This window comes from Lissotriton helveticus, chromosome 7 (assembly GCF_964261635.1).
Source record: "Lissotriton helveticus chromosome 7, aLisHel1.1, whole genome shotgun sequence".
NCBI classification, from domain to species: Eukaryota; Metazoa; Chordata; class Amphibia; order Caudata; family Salamandridae; genus Lissotriton; species Lissotriton helveticus.
In genome coordinates, this window is record NC_136068.1 from 9263404 (window position 1) to 9279066 (window position 15663).

The window sequence follows — 15663 nt, forward strand, 5'->3', positions numbered from 1 at the left end:
AGGCCGGAGGGGGTAGTGCGGAGAAAGGGGGCGGGTCTGGATGGGGTTGTGAATAGGAGGTGGTACTAAAGTTCAATTCCTAAAGCCGTGGATTGATCAGCAAAGAAAAAGGAGAATTCCTCTGACGATATTGGAGATTTGCGGAATTCTTTTGGTGTTTTAGTCAGTTTGTTGGATTGGTGTTTGACCAGTTCAAAGAGTTTACGGGGTCTATTCTTGGCGTTGCCCAGTTCAGATCTGAAATATTCTTTTTTTGAATTGAGGATGTGCTTGTTGTAAGAGTTTCTCGCCTGGCGGAGAAGTTTGAGATGCGTCGCAGTGGGGTGTTGTCTCCAGATTCTTTCGTATTGTCGTAGGGACCTCCTCTCCATGTTGAGGCAACCAGTGAACCAGGGGTTGCTGTCTTTGACTTGTGTTCTTTTTAGCTTCAGAGGTGCAAGGTCGTCCAGAATGATTGATATAGTTGACGAGTAATGCTCATTAACTTCGCTGACCGAGGTTATGTGCGGGGGGGGGTCAGATTTTCAGCGAGCCTCCAGTTCCATAAGGTCGAGGTTTTTAGTGTCTCTGGTCCATCGTCTTGCGGGTCCCAGGTAAAATGAAGGAGATGGAGTGGTGGTCAGACCAGTCACATGGGTCTATGGAGATGAGCTTGACTGAGGATTCCTTCGAAATGATCCAGTTAAGGATGGCCCATTTGAGTGAGTTGGCTGAGAACAGGCTTGAGTTAGTGCGTGATCAGTTAGTAGGTCTTTGATAGCGTTGACGTGGGGATCTTTAGTGTAATTCCTGTGCAGGTTGTAATTACCCAGGAAAATCTCTTTGGCGTTGGAGGAAATCTTAGTTGTGATGATTTACAAGAGGTGATCGGTAAAAGAGGTGATGTGGTTGCTTCTGAATCCAGTCTGGGAGTGGTCCAGGATGATGTCCTTTCAGTGAGCTCATGGAATTTGGCATTGATGGCCTTCTCGATGACTTTGGCTGAGAAGGGGAGCAGGAACATGAGTTTGTAGTTCTTGAGGTTCCATTGCGTCTGCAGAGGGTTTCTTCAGCCGGGGCTTGATCTCTGCATGTTTCCAGTCTTCAGGGAAGATGGCGGATTCAATGTAAAATGTAAATCCGTATTTGTAAAGCACAAACAACTAATCCTTACGGGTCTCTAGGCGCTTGGGGTGGTCGTGGAAATGAACTGAGCTATTGCCCAGAGTCACATGGTGCTGAGCTGAGTTGCCGCCAGAGCCGAGGATCAAACCGTGAACCCTGTTCCCCCAAAGTCAGCTGCCCTGGCTGCTGTACCACACCTCTACACCCACTGGACTACAGCTCTCCACTGGAGCAGTTGATTGTGCAGGAGTTGGGGTGCGATGGAGGTGCGTGCTCTATTGAAGATGTTGGTGCAGCAGGGAACCTAGGTGGCTCCGGAGTGGATGCTCATCGTGATCATGAGGGTCTCGTCAATGGTGAGGGAGGACCAGTTGAGCAGTGTCTGCAGGTGTATTGGGCAATTGAGTGCAGTGGTTCAGTGTGAGGTTGGCGGTTCTTGGCTTGTGAAGCTGTCAGAGATTGACTTGATCTTGTGGTGGAAGAAGGTGGCAAGGTTGTCGCAGAGGTCTTGGGAGGGCAGATGTCTGCTTTCTCCGTGCTGATTTTGTCTGATTCTATAACCACTGTAAAGAGTTATTGGCTGTTGTGAGTCTTGGTGTTGATGCAATCCTGTATGGCAGTTTTCCTTAGTTTTGATGATGTGGTGGTGTTCAGTGACTGCGGTTTTGAAGGCAGCATGGTCTGGCGGGCCTTGCTGTTTCTCCATCTTTTCCAGGGTCCTTGGCAGTCAGCACGGTCTAGGCGCAGACAGGCTCGAACCGGCTTACCTTTGCTATGCCAGCTACCCTGCAACAGCCGCCATTAAGTAGTGTTTTGGAAGTGCGGGACAGCAGGGAGGCGGGCCATGGGGGATGAGCAGAATCAAGGGCAATGGAATGAAAAAAGTGCAAAAAGTAGGAGAATTTAGAGAAAGTGAAAAAAACAGTAAGAGATGAAAGGAAGGTGAATAAAGAGCAGAGGACTAAAAAGGCAGAAAGCAGGAAAACAGAGGGCAGGAAGCAGCAGAGCAGAGATGCTCCCCATTGGATCACCGGGGATGAAGCACAGGATGGTGGCTGCTGGGGAAGGAGGACCTTTAATTTATGACCTGAAGGGTCATGGGCAACAGCGACCATGTGGAGCTGTGGGGCAAGGGAAGCAATTTACTGGAAGAGGTCAGTAAGACCGCTCCTTCACTGTGCAGGGGCCACCAGTAAGTAGTGTTTGCAGACAGCTGGGAGGCAGGAAGTGAGAAAACAGCACAGAGGGAGACGCCAGGGGGGACGAGCAGCGACAAGAACACAAAAAGGAAAAAAAAGTGCAAAAAAGAGGAGAAATTAGGGAAAGGGAAAAAAGAAATAATAGATAAAGAAAGGTTAAAAAAGAGCAGAGGAGCAAAAAGGCAGAAAGAAGAAAAACAGACGGCAGTAACCAGCAACAGAGAAGTCTTTGCCTTATTATCTGGACAAGTATTATCTATAATTTGTGCATTGTGATCACTCAGACCATTTAGATGTTTCCTACAAATCATAATTAAGAAGCTAAAAACACAAGTGAATAAGATAAAATTATTGTCAAACTACAGTCTCTACTCATAAAACGTGTGGGTGAGAGATCTCATTGGCAAAAGTCAATTCAACATTTAAAAAATGCACTATTTTGTTGCTTGCCATACACATCATGACCTACTTGAGATAGACCTTGATGATGTACATAGTCACAGGTGATGATAGATCTCATGTTTAAACTCCCAAAGCCACCAGAATCTGCACCTTTCACAGAGCAAAGGGTTTTCAATTCTTTTACAATACTATCAGTCACAACAGATTTCTCTAGAGTAAAAGTGTTACTATATTAATAAAAAAATACAAATGTATGGTACTGACAATTTTAAGACAGACAACCTGATAGCAAGATGGCTCAAGCTTTTTATAAAATAAAATCCTGACAGCAAAGTGGTAATATAAGTTATGAGACCCTCCTTTGATCTCCCTGACAGTGGTGTAAAAAAAGTGGTATAACCATTATTGTGGTAACCATCAGTGGCCTATGTTTCCTGAAAACACAGGATTCCAAAATCCTTAAAGAAGGAAATCCCATCATGGTTCAGGCTTTTGTTCTTAAAACTAGCTACATTCCTAAAATACAGGCCTTAAATATTTATCATGGTTAGAAATTGGTTCAGTGGTGCTGGAAGCTAACAGATTCAAATAGCTAAGATCACAAGTAACAGAGTTCTGACTGATAACCTTTTGCATTTCTATAGAAATTGGTTTGGTGGTGCTGGGTAAGCATGAGCGCAAAATCCGCTCCGATCGCGGATTTTGCGGATTTTCGGTAAATTCGCAGTCCGCGAACTCTCGCGAATTTACCGAAAATCCGCAATCCGTGATCGGAGCGGATTTTGCGGTCAAAAGTTCAAGCGAGCCTAATTATTTACGATGGCGCCGGCAAGCTGCCAGCGCCATCCTCAAATAGTTACTTAATTAGCTTCAACAGGAAGCTCTAATAGATAAGATACAGCAGGGGCTCGAGCGCCTGCTTTATTTTATCCGTTGGAGCTTCCTGTTGAAGCTAATTAAGTAACTTTTGCAGGATGGCGCTGGCAGCTTGCCGGCGCCATCGTAAATTATTCATGATGGTGACAAACGTTTCTGTCTCTTAATCTGCTGCTCTGATCGGTTTCTGACCTTTTATACACACAAGAGGCATGTGTGGAAGCCCCGTCCGTTTGGCCCCGCCCACACACTTGAGGAACACTTGCAGATATCAATAAAGCATGTGCCCTAGTTGAAGCTTAAATTCAGTGACTCATTCATCAGCCCAAAAACAATCGTGAGCATTGTGGGTGCTGGGCAGGTGTGCCTTCTTCCCAAATATACCATCGAAAATCCTCTGTGATGCTGGCCAGAGGCATTTGCATCTTTGACTTTCACGAGCGCAATCCCCGTGCTGTTCCTGTGACCAGGAGCTTCTGTCTCTTAATCTGCTGCTCCGATCGGTCTCTGACCTTTTATACACACAAGAGGCATGTGCGCTCGCATGGAAGCCCGTCCGTTTGGCCCCGCCCACACACTCGAGGAAGCCCCGCCCCCAAATCCGCCGATCCGCATAATCCGCGGATTTTGTGGATCCACGATCCGTGAATCCGCAAATTCGTGAATCGTGGATCCGCAAAATCCGCCCATGCTTAGTGCTGGGAGGAAACTGATTAAAATTGTTTATATCACATGTAACAGTGTTCTGCAGATACATTTTTGTGATTCTATAGGACTTGATGTGTCCTAATTGGACCTAAGGAGTTTCTAAAATGTTTCCATTGAGTTTTGCACTGTAGCTATGCGCTCTTCAGTACTACTAATTTCTCTTTCAATCACACCAATAAAATTAGTTAGGTCGTAATAGAGTTTGATGATTTACCTGGGATGCTAGCCTGGTTCACATCCATTTTCTTTTTGTCAATTTTGAAGTTTTTGAGGGACAGCAGATAAAGCTGGATGCCATAGCCATGAGGGGTAGACCAGCCCAGCTTCTTCCGAGCTCTGTCAGGCTCAGACGTGTCCTGGACTGCGGGTGTCACAGAGTGCTTTAGACCACAAAGTTTAGCTAGCGCCCCTCCTGTCTGTGGGTGGCTAGGGGATGTAGTCCCACCGCAGACACATTAATGTGGCCAGAAACACTTCCCATGTCACGGGTGTCCCAGGGTTCTTTAGAGCACGAACGTTAGCTGGCACCCCTCCTCCTGTCTGTGGGCTGCTGGGGTATATAGTCCCACACCAGCAGCAACAATGCTGCCAGGAATACATCCTCTGAATCTCTGTCAATGTGTTTGTGCCCTTCCATTACTCACTTTCAGGGACCTACTTTTGCAATAGGCAACCCAATGAGAGCTCATTGAGTGCTTAAGTATATTTAACTTCCTCCTACATGCTGCATGTTAGTCTTACTAGCCAATGTGTTTGTCCCCTACAATCCCTCCATGATGTGCTCATCCATATGTGGTTCTTCCCACATTACTTACTTGCCCTAGTCCTTTTCCCCCTGCCTTCCACGTTGCTCTCCAGTGGAGGCCGGCATGGCTCGATGATGGCGGGCGGGGGAGGGTTAGGGGTGTGGGGCTCACGCACCAGGGGTAGTAGGGTGCACCTAATAGAAAGAAAATTAACTTACCTTGTCGCCAGGTACCACGTCTCTGCTCCTGCTCTGCTCGAGGAACAGGAAGCACAATCAGGCCCCACTGACTACTCACAACGCTGCAATACAGCATTGTGATTGGTAGTCAGCCGGGCTCCCCTGACCAATCACAACGCTGCAGTGCTTTGCGAATTTGTTTTGAGAGCCCTGATTTGACGCTGGCACCCCTCCTCCTGTCTGTGGCTGCTGGGGGATGTAGTCCCACCGCAAACACATTAATATGGCCAGAAGCACTTCCCATGTCCCCTTAAAGTTAGAGGTAAGAGGTATCCACCTAAAAAAAAAATAACACATTAGATTTTGAAAGCTGAAAGTGTATCTTGCGCAAATGAAGTTGCCTTGTTTGTTCTTTCTTGTAACAATGTATTTGACATTGTCTTTTAGAAAGATGTGGGATGTATGGTTGACCATCTTGAATAAGTAACTACTACTGAGGTAAGTGTATTTTTGTTAAATCCATAATGTAGCCCTTCCTCTCTATTTTATCTAAGACCCTGGTCTGTTTTATACACAGGTTATTTTTCCTGATGAATAGTGTAGTGTGTGTATGGACTGCTTGACCTGCAAAGACAAGTGTCAGAACAAGGAGCTGGTGTGTTCTATCTTGACATTGAATTTGTGCATAATCTACTCCACCCTCTCTCTCTGGCTCTTCACAGATGAAAGGAAATCATTGCAAGTGTTGCTGCCATAAAACTGGCCGCCCCTGTTACCCATTTCCCACTTAGAACACCCCATAGACGGCTAACTGGTGTGTACTGTTGACTCAATACCTTGAGCTGGAAAACATGACACTCTTTATAACCTTCAAAGTATATTACTCTATTAGATGCACATTCAAGGTGATGTTTCATCTTCCCCTATTTTGTAAGTCTCTCTGCGGTCTCTAAGGACTTAAGGGAAGTGGAAGAAGGTAGAAAGCTGCAAGTCACCCTTGATAGTTGTCAACTAGTTTCCACAGCCTTGTAGGATGCCCTGGAAGCATGAATACCTGCCACCCTCTGTTTCTGCTCCTTGTCAGATTAGGCTTTATGGGGACATAAAGAAGGAACATCATTTTTATTAATTTGCTAATATTCTACTTTAATTCAGGTAGGACAGAGATCACAATAACAAACACCCCAGGCCTTTTGGCATGGAAGAGAATACAATCAGCAAGTAAAGTAACACATATGCATTTCAATATCTCCCTCCACTCCTCAAACAAATACATATTTCTCTTTTGGTTTGAAAGCAGTTCCATTACATTTAGGAGTAAGCCTGCTCTGCCCATGTTAAGCAGAGAACCCCTTTATTCATCCCTATGTTCTCCAATTCCTGTGGTTCCTCTGATTTTTGTTCCCTGTACTTTCTGATCATGCAAACATTGGACCAGTGCCCGCAACCTGTGATCCCAGTACTTGTTCATTAGAAGGAGCAATGTCTAAGTTTTAGAAAAACTTTATAAAAGCACACTTACTTCTTTTTTCAGCACCATTCACACCCAGAAAGCCCTCCTCAGGCGGTGTTCTTTCCGCCCAACTGCAGGCTCTTTCCTCTTCTTTTGAATGTTCACACAGTAACCAGTGTCTCCATCACTATTGAGGGCAAATTAAATGTATCTTTTCGAAACACGTCACTTTAAAACATGTTTGTACTAACCAATTTGTTGTCACTGACCAAAACACACACTCTGTTCATCTCCTTTCTTGTCATCATGATAACCCATGTCTCCTCAGTCCCACTCCATACCAATCTCATTATTAGCTGTATCAAGATCATTGGTACTCCCATCCAACAAGTTTTTTTATCTCAAACAGCCCTTACTTAATCTCATAAATCAGTTTCAGTCAAGTCTACTGTATCCATTCATTTTAACCCAGATGTACAGCTATCAAAATCAACAGTTTTTTTCCTTCTCATTGTATTTCCACATCTTTAAGGTACCACATTGTCTCTTTCCTGTAATTCATTTGTGTCTGCATGTTCCCATCACCATCTAATAATCACCTGGTCATATATACAAATTTCCAGCCTCCCTGCCTCGTAGACTTCTTCTCTAGTCAATGACGGAAAATAATTATTAGACAAACTAGGAGGTGAAAAGGTATTCTTCCCTATCATTTATTGTCCCCTTCATATTCTCCTAAATCTTTCTACTTTATGCACCGCTTTCACCTGTGGAATTTAGAACCTGCAGTATTTAAACCTTGTGCTAAGCATTGTAATATTAGTCTCCTTGACTTCCTCAGTCCTGAGGGGGCCTTTTAATAGTATTGACTGAAACAAGTCAACTTTTCTTGTTGGAAGGAGTCAAATTGAATTTAGTTTTTTAGAGATTAGAATAGCAATAAGAGGAACTTGAAGTTTCTTTTGAACCTTTTCAAGTTAAGATATTTCGTTTTATACATTGTTCCTGCGCAGAATATCTTTATAGGCTTGCACTATATGGCCAGCCTTTGGGTAGGGTATTTACGATGCACCATAGTACATACTGTGTTATAGTGCTACTTTTCTTTTTTCTGCTGAAATATTAGACTTAGTGGGCTAGTTACCAAAAGTCTAAAAACAAAAAGTAGTGACAGTGGTCAGATAATTCAGCTGAACAATACAAATTCAAAAGAAGTCATGAATTCAACCAAAAAGTATATAACCTTTGCTTGAATGAACATACAACACTGCGTCTCTAATCTAGTGTTTAACAGATCTCAGTGAGGAACAACTTTCTAATAATCATAACATGATAAAAAGAGCAACGCTGACTAAAAGTATCAAGGTCCATCAATCTGACAGGTCCAATAGTTGTGTTCAAGAGAACAAATGATGGATAATCAATGAATTCAAGTCCAAAAATACAAAGGCACCGTGTGAATCAGGAATGCTCAGAGCTTTTTATTTCTTTAAGCACTCAAGCTGATAGGAATCTAAAACTGAAACAGAGGACACGTGTTTTGTTGTTTGACAACTTTTTCAAGGCTGTAAGTTTAAGCAATACATATTTAAAAAACTCAACAATCTCAATTGTTTGTTCATCACGGTGTATATTAAATTTTACAATTGATTATTTAATGCACCACACACTCATGGGCCAAGTTTGAGACATATTACAGCAACAATTAATGAACAGATCTGAAGAGGGGGAAGTTACCTTGGAAACCCCAAGGAAAGAGATCTTTGTTAATAAAGAGGGACTATGACCCCTGGCTTGGATGGCTAGCCTTCAGAATTTTACACAACATACTCAACACAGTTGGTCCCTCACTTACAAGCCATTTATAAGGAATCATTTATTAGGGGTTAATTCTCTCCCCCTCTTCGCCAAGCACTATTTGTGGTTCGCCTGAAACCTGGTAGAGACCCTTTCCGTATGGGTTCTTACTGTCTGTTATCTTTATTAAACTCGGACTATAACATTTTAGGTAAATTGTTAGCTAACAGGCTACTGGACGCTGTCCCATTATTGGTACATACGGACCAGAATGGGTTAATCCCTGGCAAAACACAAGGCTAAACCTCAGTCGACTTAAATTGTTAGAATGGGACCAAACTACAAGCGAACAACACTGGATCGCTGCCTTGGATATCGAGAAAGCCATCAATACCTTGGGATGGGACTATCTGCTGGCCTTGGTAGCAAGGTTCGGCATAGGTGCAAGATTTTGCGATGGGTAAAGACACTATACACCAGCCCACTGGCCTGGGTGAGAACAGGTTGCATTGTCTCGCTGTCCTTGAAAATTTAGCGGGGCACCAGGCAGGGTTGCCCGCTCTCGCCAATTATTTTTGCACTGGCCATAGAGCCTTTGGCGTGCGCGATCCCCAGTCGTGTCTTGGATTAGGGCATAAGTGGGTCAAAAATAAACCATTCCCTTTGGAGACGTTTGAACAAACTGATATCAAATCATGCACCATTCATCCCAAGCATGCCAATATCACCATATAATTCTAACTGCTTTCAAAAGCCAATATATGAATATTTATTCTATGTAAATCAGTTTAAAAAAAAATGATTTTTTTAACTTATAATGGAAACATGGATTTCTTCAAAGCAGAATATCTCTCTATAGAAAGAGGCACATCTAGATTTTTCACAAAATCATGCACCTTATTACAAAAGAATCCCAGTAAATAAAATGTTTTTTGTCATTGCTACACACTAATGAAACTGAAATTCATTGGTCAAACCACTATTGTGGACAGTCTCTTGTTTCACCAGGATAAAGTTAATTTAGAGTTTTAATGCACAACTGTGAGAGACGACAAGCCTTTTTCCTGAAGAAGGTGATAAGATCATTTTAACCCACCGAAACACGTCGCGCTAGTTCAACAAAAACACTAAATCCTCTTTATTATGGCCAAAGAAGAGATTGTCCACAATAGTGGTTTGGCCAATGAATTTCTGTTTGATTAGTGTGTAGCAATGACAAAAATGTATGTTCATGGTACTCTCCCATTTTACAATATATATTTATTGTGACTCTTTGTAAGAATGTGCATCTGACGCACCTAGTCTATTGAGTGGAAACTACACTGTGCCACCTCCCCCCACCATCGAAATTTACACCGGCTCATATACCTCGCAGTTTGCACACACTACACAGACAACGGTTTCACATGAACGGTAATCATCGGACAGGCACACTAGTTTATTTAAGTTGGATAACATTTGCTATTATGATTTGGTACAGCTCTTAGGTTAAAAATATTTAGAAAAATCTTGAGAAGGATTAATGTTGCTGATAATGGATTATTGTATTGTACAGGATCTGTCCCCCCACCATGTTGCACGAAAATGCAAATCGAAATAAACAAAATATGTACCCTACTATGGGTTATATATTGCTGTAAATTGTATTGAAAAATGTAATAAATAATATTTTTTTAAAAGGGATCATGAGCCAAATATGTATTCCCAGAGAAACATTCAGTATGAAAACATGAGAAACACACCCTTTTGTTAAAACCTAAGATGAACCTGCGAGAAGAAGTAATATTTACCCAAGTATCACACAAGAGAAACTAATGATAAAAACCTCAAAAAATTCATGAGGAAACAGTACACTCCACAGTGCGCCTGGTACCGAGCAGGCAGTTTACTCAAAATTGCCTCGGTGCCCTGAGGACAAAAATAAATAAATTCTAGACACTTTTTCGGAAATCAGCCAAAACATTTGGGCAAAAAAGTTCAATATAATCGAAAAGAGTAATTAAGCTGGGAAAAAGAAAAACGACCATAAGTACTCATAAACACAAAAACATCTAAAAATATATTCTTCGGTCTCTAAAGTCTAAGACTCAATTGGTTCGTATCATATCGAGAGCATGTCATTCGGTAAATATTTCATACGTGAAAAAGTACAGGATGAAGAAGCAGAAAAGAGCTAAAAAGAAAGCAGGCATTGAGTCAAATGAGCCAAGCGATCAATGTTAAGATCCTAGTTAGTAATTTTAATAACATTCTGTTAGCCAAGTAAATTTTAAGTCCCACGTGCTTAGCAATATACATTTTGCAGAATTTATATACCACATAACTTGACAATTTTGGGATGTATACAGTGCCAGTAGATGTTATGGATCTGGTGAATATCACATACAATTTAGAGGTATGCTTTATGAAATATTTTCTAAAATGATTGTATTCATCATGTAGACTCAAGCCACGATGAAATAGAATACTATAAACTGTTAGTTTCAGCATGCACTGTTAATCACATGAAAATTGAATTGACGTTCTGTCTGGAGTCTTCTCCAGTATTGTAATAATATTAAGTATGTATTTTTTGCTTTAAAAATATTTTTTTGATTTGTCTAACTTATATGTACATACTTTAAAATGTTGATTTATGTGTTTTCTGTAGCCCTGAAGAAGTCTTTTGTGGATGAAACGCGTCGGCTACTGGATTTTATTATTCATTTCATTGATGTAAATTTGCATGAGAGAATATTCAATTACGAATACATTAAGAAAGTAAATGTCGAAATCGGAAGTCCTTACTTGTTCACCCATGAACTGTGATCGCTGTTGTAGGTGATAAAAAGACTCTTGCTAAATTCTTGCATTCTATACAATACATTATGATTTGTGAGTTCCGAACCGCTGTTTGCATTTTGTGTTTTGGAAATCTTCCATTTTGGAGTAGAGAGGTGTTGCACTCCTAGGTTCTCTGCACCACTCAGAGTATCTTATATATATCCGACAATATTATTTTCAAGTGTGGTTCTTCTTTTGCCTCAACCCCTCAGTTTCTTGTTGTTTTTCCAATATACCTTTGACTAAAATTCTAAATTTGAAAAGGGAAAAGTGCCCCAAAGGGCTGACACCATCTTACCTGAGGTAAGACGGAAAAACAGAATCCTAGTAGAGACGTTGTGACGCCAACGGTATATGATAAGCCGGTAGTAGTAAAGTGTTACCATTGCTGAAAAGGTAAAAAGTAACGACATATGAAAAAGGGACCCCCTCAAACATCCAGAAGACATAGACATGCTATGCATGCACAAATCAGTGCAGGATGTCTGAAGATAGAAACCTGCTTTGGAGGTGTTGCTTTCAAGCTAGCACCCTATCAGAATATAGGTTGGAATGGGGTGAAGAAAGGTCAGCCCCATTACTATCCTAAATTCTGATTTGGCTTTCAACAGACCCATTTTCAGTTGGAGGTTGTGTACAGTGCCCTCTCAGACTCCTGCAGTGAATAACCGTGGAGTTCACGTTCAGCAGTAAAGGTAAACAGTATGAGTCGCTTGTTGACTATCCCAAAAAATATCACTACTGTGGTTAAGGTGATTTAAGGATTCTTCTCTCTGTGTTTGCTCACTGTCCAACCTTCATTCCAATCAAAGTTGCTTTCACCTCCTTACACAGGCAGGAGGCAGGAGCTCTGCATTCAATACAGTCAGCGAATGCTGGAAGAAAAGCCTACAACAATGATTCCATCTGTTTTTAAACTTTGAATTGTAGTACTATTCTTACATTTGAGGTGGGCAAGCCAGCAATTTAACAGGGAGAGCCATGCCAAGGGTTGGATCAGGCTTTGCTAGCCCAGGCTGAAAATAAGTGTCATGTAAATCATGCAAGAAACATCATGTTACAATATGATACAGTGTTTTCAAAATTAAAAAAGGGCATTTCTGTTACACACAGTAGTGTTTCACCTCAGTAAATCCTATTACATCTCTGCATTGAGAAGTATTTATTAAAAGTGAGTGTTTTTAAACATACCCTATCAAAGCTCTGCTTCTTTTAGGCTTGAGGTTCCAAGGGATGTATGACATTACAACGCATGCTTTTACCACACATGCTGTTACAACGCAGTTTTTACAACGCATGCTGTTACAATGCATAGCGCTTTGGGGTACTGGATAGTTAATTGTTTAATTTACTATTCCAACTCCAGTCCCCGTGGATAGTAGGGAAGGTGTTGGATAGTACATTAAAACTATTCCCTATCCTAGAGCGCCCCCCAGTGCAATGCGTTGTAATGGTTTTCGTTGTAAAACCTGCGTTGTAAAAAGTGCTAAAAGTTTTGTTGTAAAGGATGTTTCCCGGTTCCAAGTGAACCTCTGGCAGAGGCAGAGCCAGGCTTCTGGCTCAAGCTTGCAGTGATTGGCCCATCTCTGTTTTGGATAAGGCTTCATAAGGCTGACAGGGCCAAGAAGAGCACCTTCAGCAGGTTTCCTGTGATATTTCAGGGTGAGCTTCTGGCTGCTAGATGAGAATCTGAAGTGAAGTAAGATGTCATTTACATTTGGAATAATGGTAGGCATTTGAAATAATTTTCGTTTAACTGCTTGTAATATTTATACCATGTCAGGCAATGTTTAGAGAATTTGTCTTGAAAAATCTACTGCTTTGCCCTCATTTGATCAAAGATGTCTCCAGGAAGGGAAGCTTCAAAGGGAGGGAAACAACGACAGTCACACTTCAAAGTTACTAAAATATTTTATTACTGTCCCTTCAGAAGTCATGGGTTTGATCTGATTAATGGGAAAAGTATGCTGTAAAATGTAACATATATGCATAAAAGCATTCTCCACAACTTTAAGAACATTTTAAATCAGCTGACCTAATGATGAAAAGTACACTAACAATCCCTTCTTTCACAGAGTATGTGATGAAAGAGAAGAATTCATTAAAAAAATTCAATTCTTTTTTTAATTAAATATAACACAATTATGCCAGTTAATCCAGATTTTTACAACATGTTTACAAGTGGCTATCATCGTTGTCAACTGTTTGTTTTCATCACCTGCAACATATTTCAATTTCAAACCCCTTCTAGATAACATAAAACATTAGTTGGGGCTGGTAAGAAGCACATTTGTGAGTAGTAATTCCACATTTTAAAGAGTTTCCTGCCACACTCTGGTCTCTCGAAGGTGAGCAGGAGGGAGGCCAGATCTTTTGTGTAATTCACATTTTATTAAAATCTCCTGTCAACAAATATATCTGGCCACTTGTGTGTTCATAACGCTCAGAAACAAGGTGTACGTCCGGTATCTTTCAACTACACTTGTCTCATTTTTTATCACATATACATTTACTATTACAGCACGGGGTCTCTGCATCACCAAGTAGTCCGATTACACTTTGAGTGCACAATCTGTTTGAAGGGGAGCCATATTATGAAAAATACTTTACAGTTGAAAGTTAAAGAAAATCAAAACTACAGTACAAAAGAAATGTAAGTTTATGTTAGACTTGACAGCCTTATGGTGGTCTTCCCCTAACTTTTTGCCCATCCACTCCACTTTTCGTGGCCTCGCTTCGGCTAGTTTTAGCACTTTACAAGTGTTAACCAGTGCTAAAGTGCTTACACTGCACTCCCAGGTGAGCTCAGCGGTGTCCTCTTCTTTTCTTTCACTTCGTACTATCCATAAGGTCTCCCGCTTCTTTTCTTTCACTGCCCTAAATCTCATCGTTCTGGCTATGGTCATCTCCCGTTTAGACTACGACAACGCTTTATACTGTGGCATGCCCGCATACAATATATGGCGATTACAGCTGGTCCAAAACCAGGCCGCCCGCCTAGTCTGCAACTTGGCCAAATTCCATCACGTCACCCGCTCCTAAAATCCCTGCACTGGCTCCCCATTCGAGAACGATCCCAGTTCAAGATGGGCTGTATCACCTTTCAGGCTCGGCTCGGCTCCGCCCTTGCCTTTATCTCCTCGGAAATTAAAGCCTATGCCCCCGCCCGGGAACTGCGCTCGTCTTCCCAACATCTGCTGACAGTTCCCCGCTTTAGGCGCAAAAAGTGGAGGGGCTCAAAATTCTCCACACTTGCCCCTACCTTCTGGAACTCTCTACCGGTCCACCTCAGACCCTCTACTCAATACTCTCATTTCCGAAGGGCGCTAAAAACCTTCCTCTTTCTACTATAAATCTCCCTTACTCCCCCCGATATTCTTGCTCTCTGAGGTTCAGTAAACCATAGCGCCATTAAACCGCCAGGTGAACGCGCACTTTACAAATGATTTAAACTCAAGCTCAAACTTGTGCTCTCTCCCCTAAACATTTTAATATTGATTCTACTTATAAGTCAATACTAAAGTGCACTACATGTGCCCAGGACCTGTACATTAAATGCTATTAGTGGTCCTGAGGCACTTATTGGGGCATCTCCTTGATGCTTAAGCAGGGCCTGTGTGTGCAGTTTACACTGCCATTTCAACCTGGCAAGATAAACATCTGGGTCCAAACAGGGGTGGTGGGATGAGCAAAAAAATGATGGATTAACCCCAGATCTAGGTGACTTGGGGTGAATGTTTACATTGTCCATCATTCTGTCCATCATTCTTTTCTTTTGCATAAGATACACATCCTTCCAGGCATAAACCCTTCACTTTCTGTATATATAAGTCACCCTAAGTTTGGCCCTGGACAACCAGAGGGCAGGGTGCCATGTATTTAAAAGGTAGATCATGTACTTTTAAGTTTTGCATGTCCTGGCAGTAAAAAGCTCTCACATTAATGTTATACCACTGCAAGACCTATTTCTAAGTAGCATAACATTGGGATAACCTTTTTACACTGTAATGTAATTTCGAATTGCAAAGAGATAGACTTTCCAATTGTGATGTCTCTGGACTCACAATTTCAAATTGTAACTTATAATAAAGTCAGATTTTAAATTGTTGGGCTGAAAATGCTACTTTTGGAAAGTTGCCACTTTCCTACTTTAGCCATTTGGTGCCTGCTGCTTGTCACTGAACACGTCTATGAAGGGTAAGAGCTGGGCTTTGTTTATTCCCCCTAGCCAGCCACACACAATGGGAGCTTATGTGTGACTTCATGGGAAATCCTGGGAGATGTGAGAGAGACCAGCTGGACACTGCCTTACACAAACATCTGAATAGGATGTGTCCTTCCCCACACAAAGGGCTGCAAAGCCTGTAGTGAGTGGA

At 41.8% G+C, this 15663-nt stretch overlaps 1 protein-coding gene across 4 annotated transcripts in view; it reads left to right on the forward strand.

Moving 5' to 3' along the window:
• The window catches only part of LOC144766566 (uncharacterized), an 844102-nt gene that overhangs the window by 486735 nt on the left and 341704 nt on the right, over positions 1 to 15663 (forward strand). For 2 of the 4 annotated variants that reach the window (XM_078650369.1, XM_078650372.1), the window contains 2 exons: positions 5662 to 5712; positions 11115 to 11229. The exons of 1 other annotated variant lie outside the window; for it this stretch is intronic. In XM_078650369.1, the coding sequence (XP_078506495.1) occupies positions 5662 to 5697 (36 nt within the window). In that variant the 3' untranslated portion in view covers positions 5698 to 5712; positions 11115 to 11229. Of the gene's footprint in view, positions 1 to 5661; positions 5713 to 11114; positions 11230 to 15663 lie in introns of those variants that run through there. One more of the 4 variants, XM_078650370.1, reaches the window with a different exon arrangement.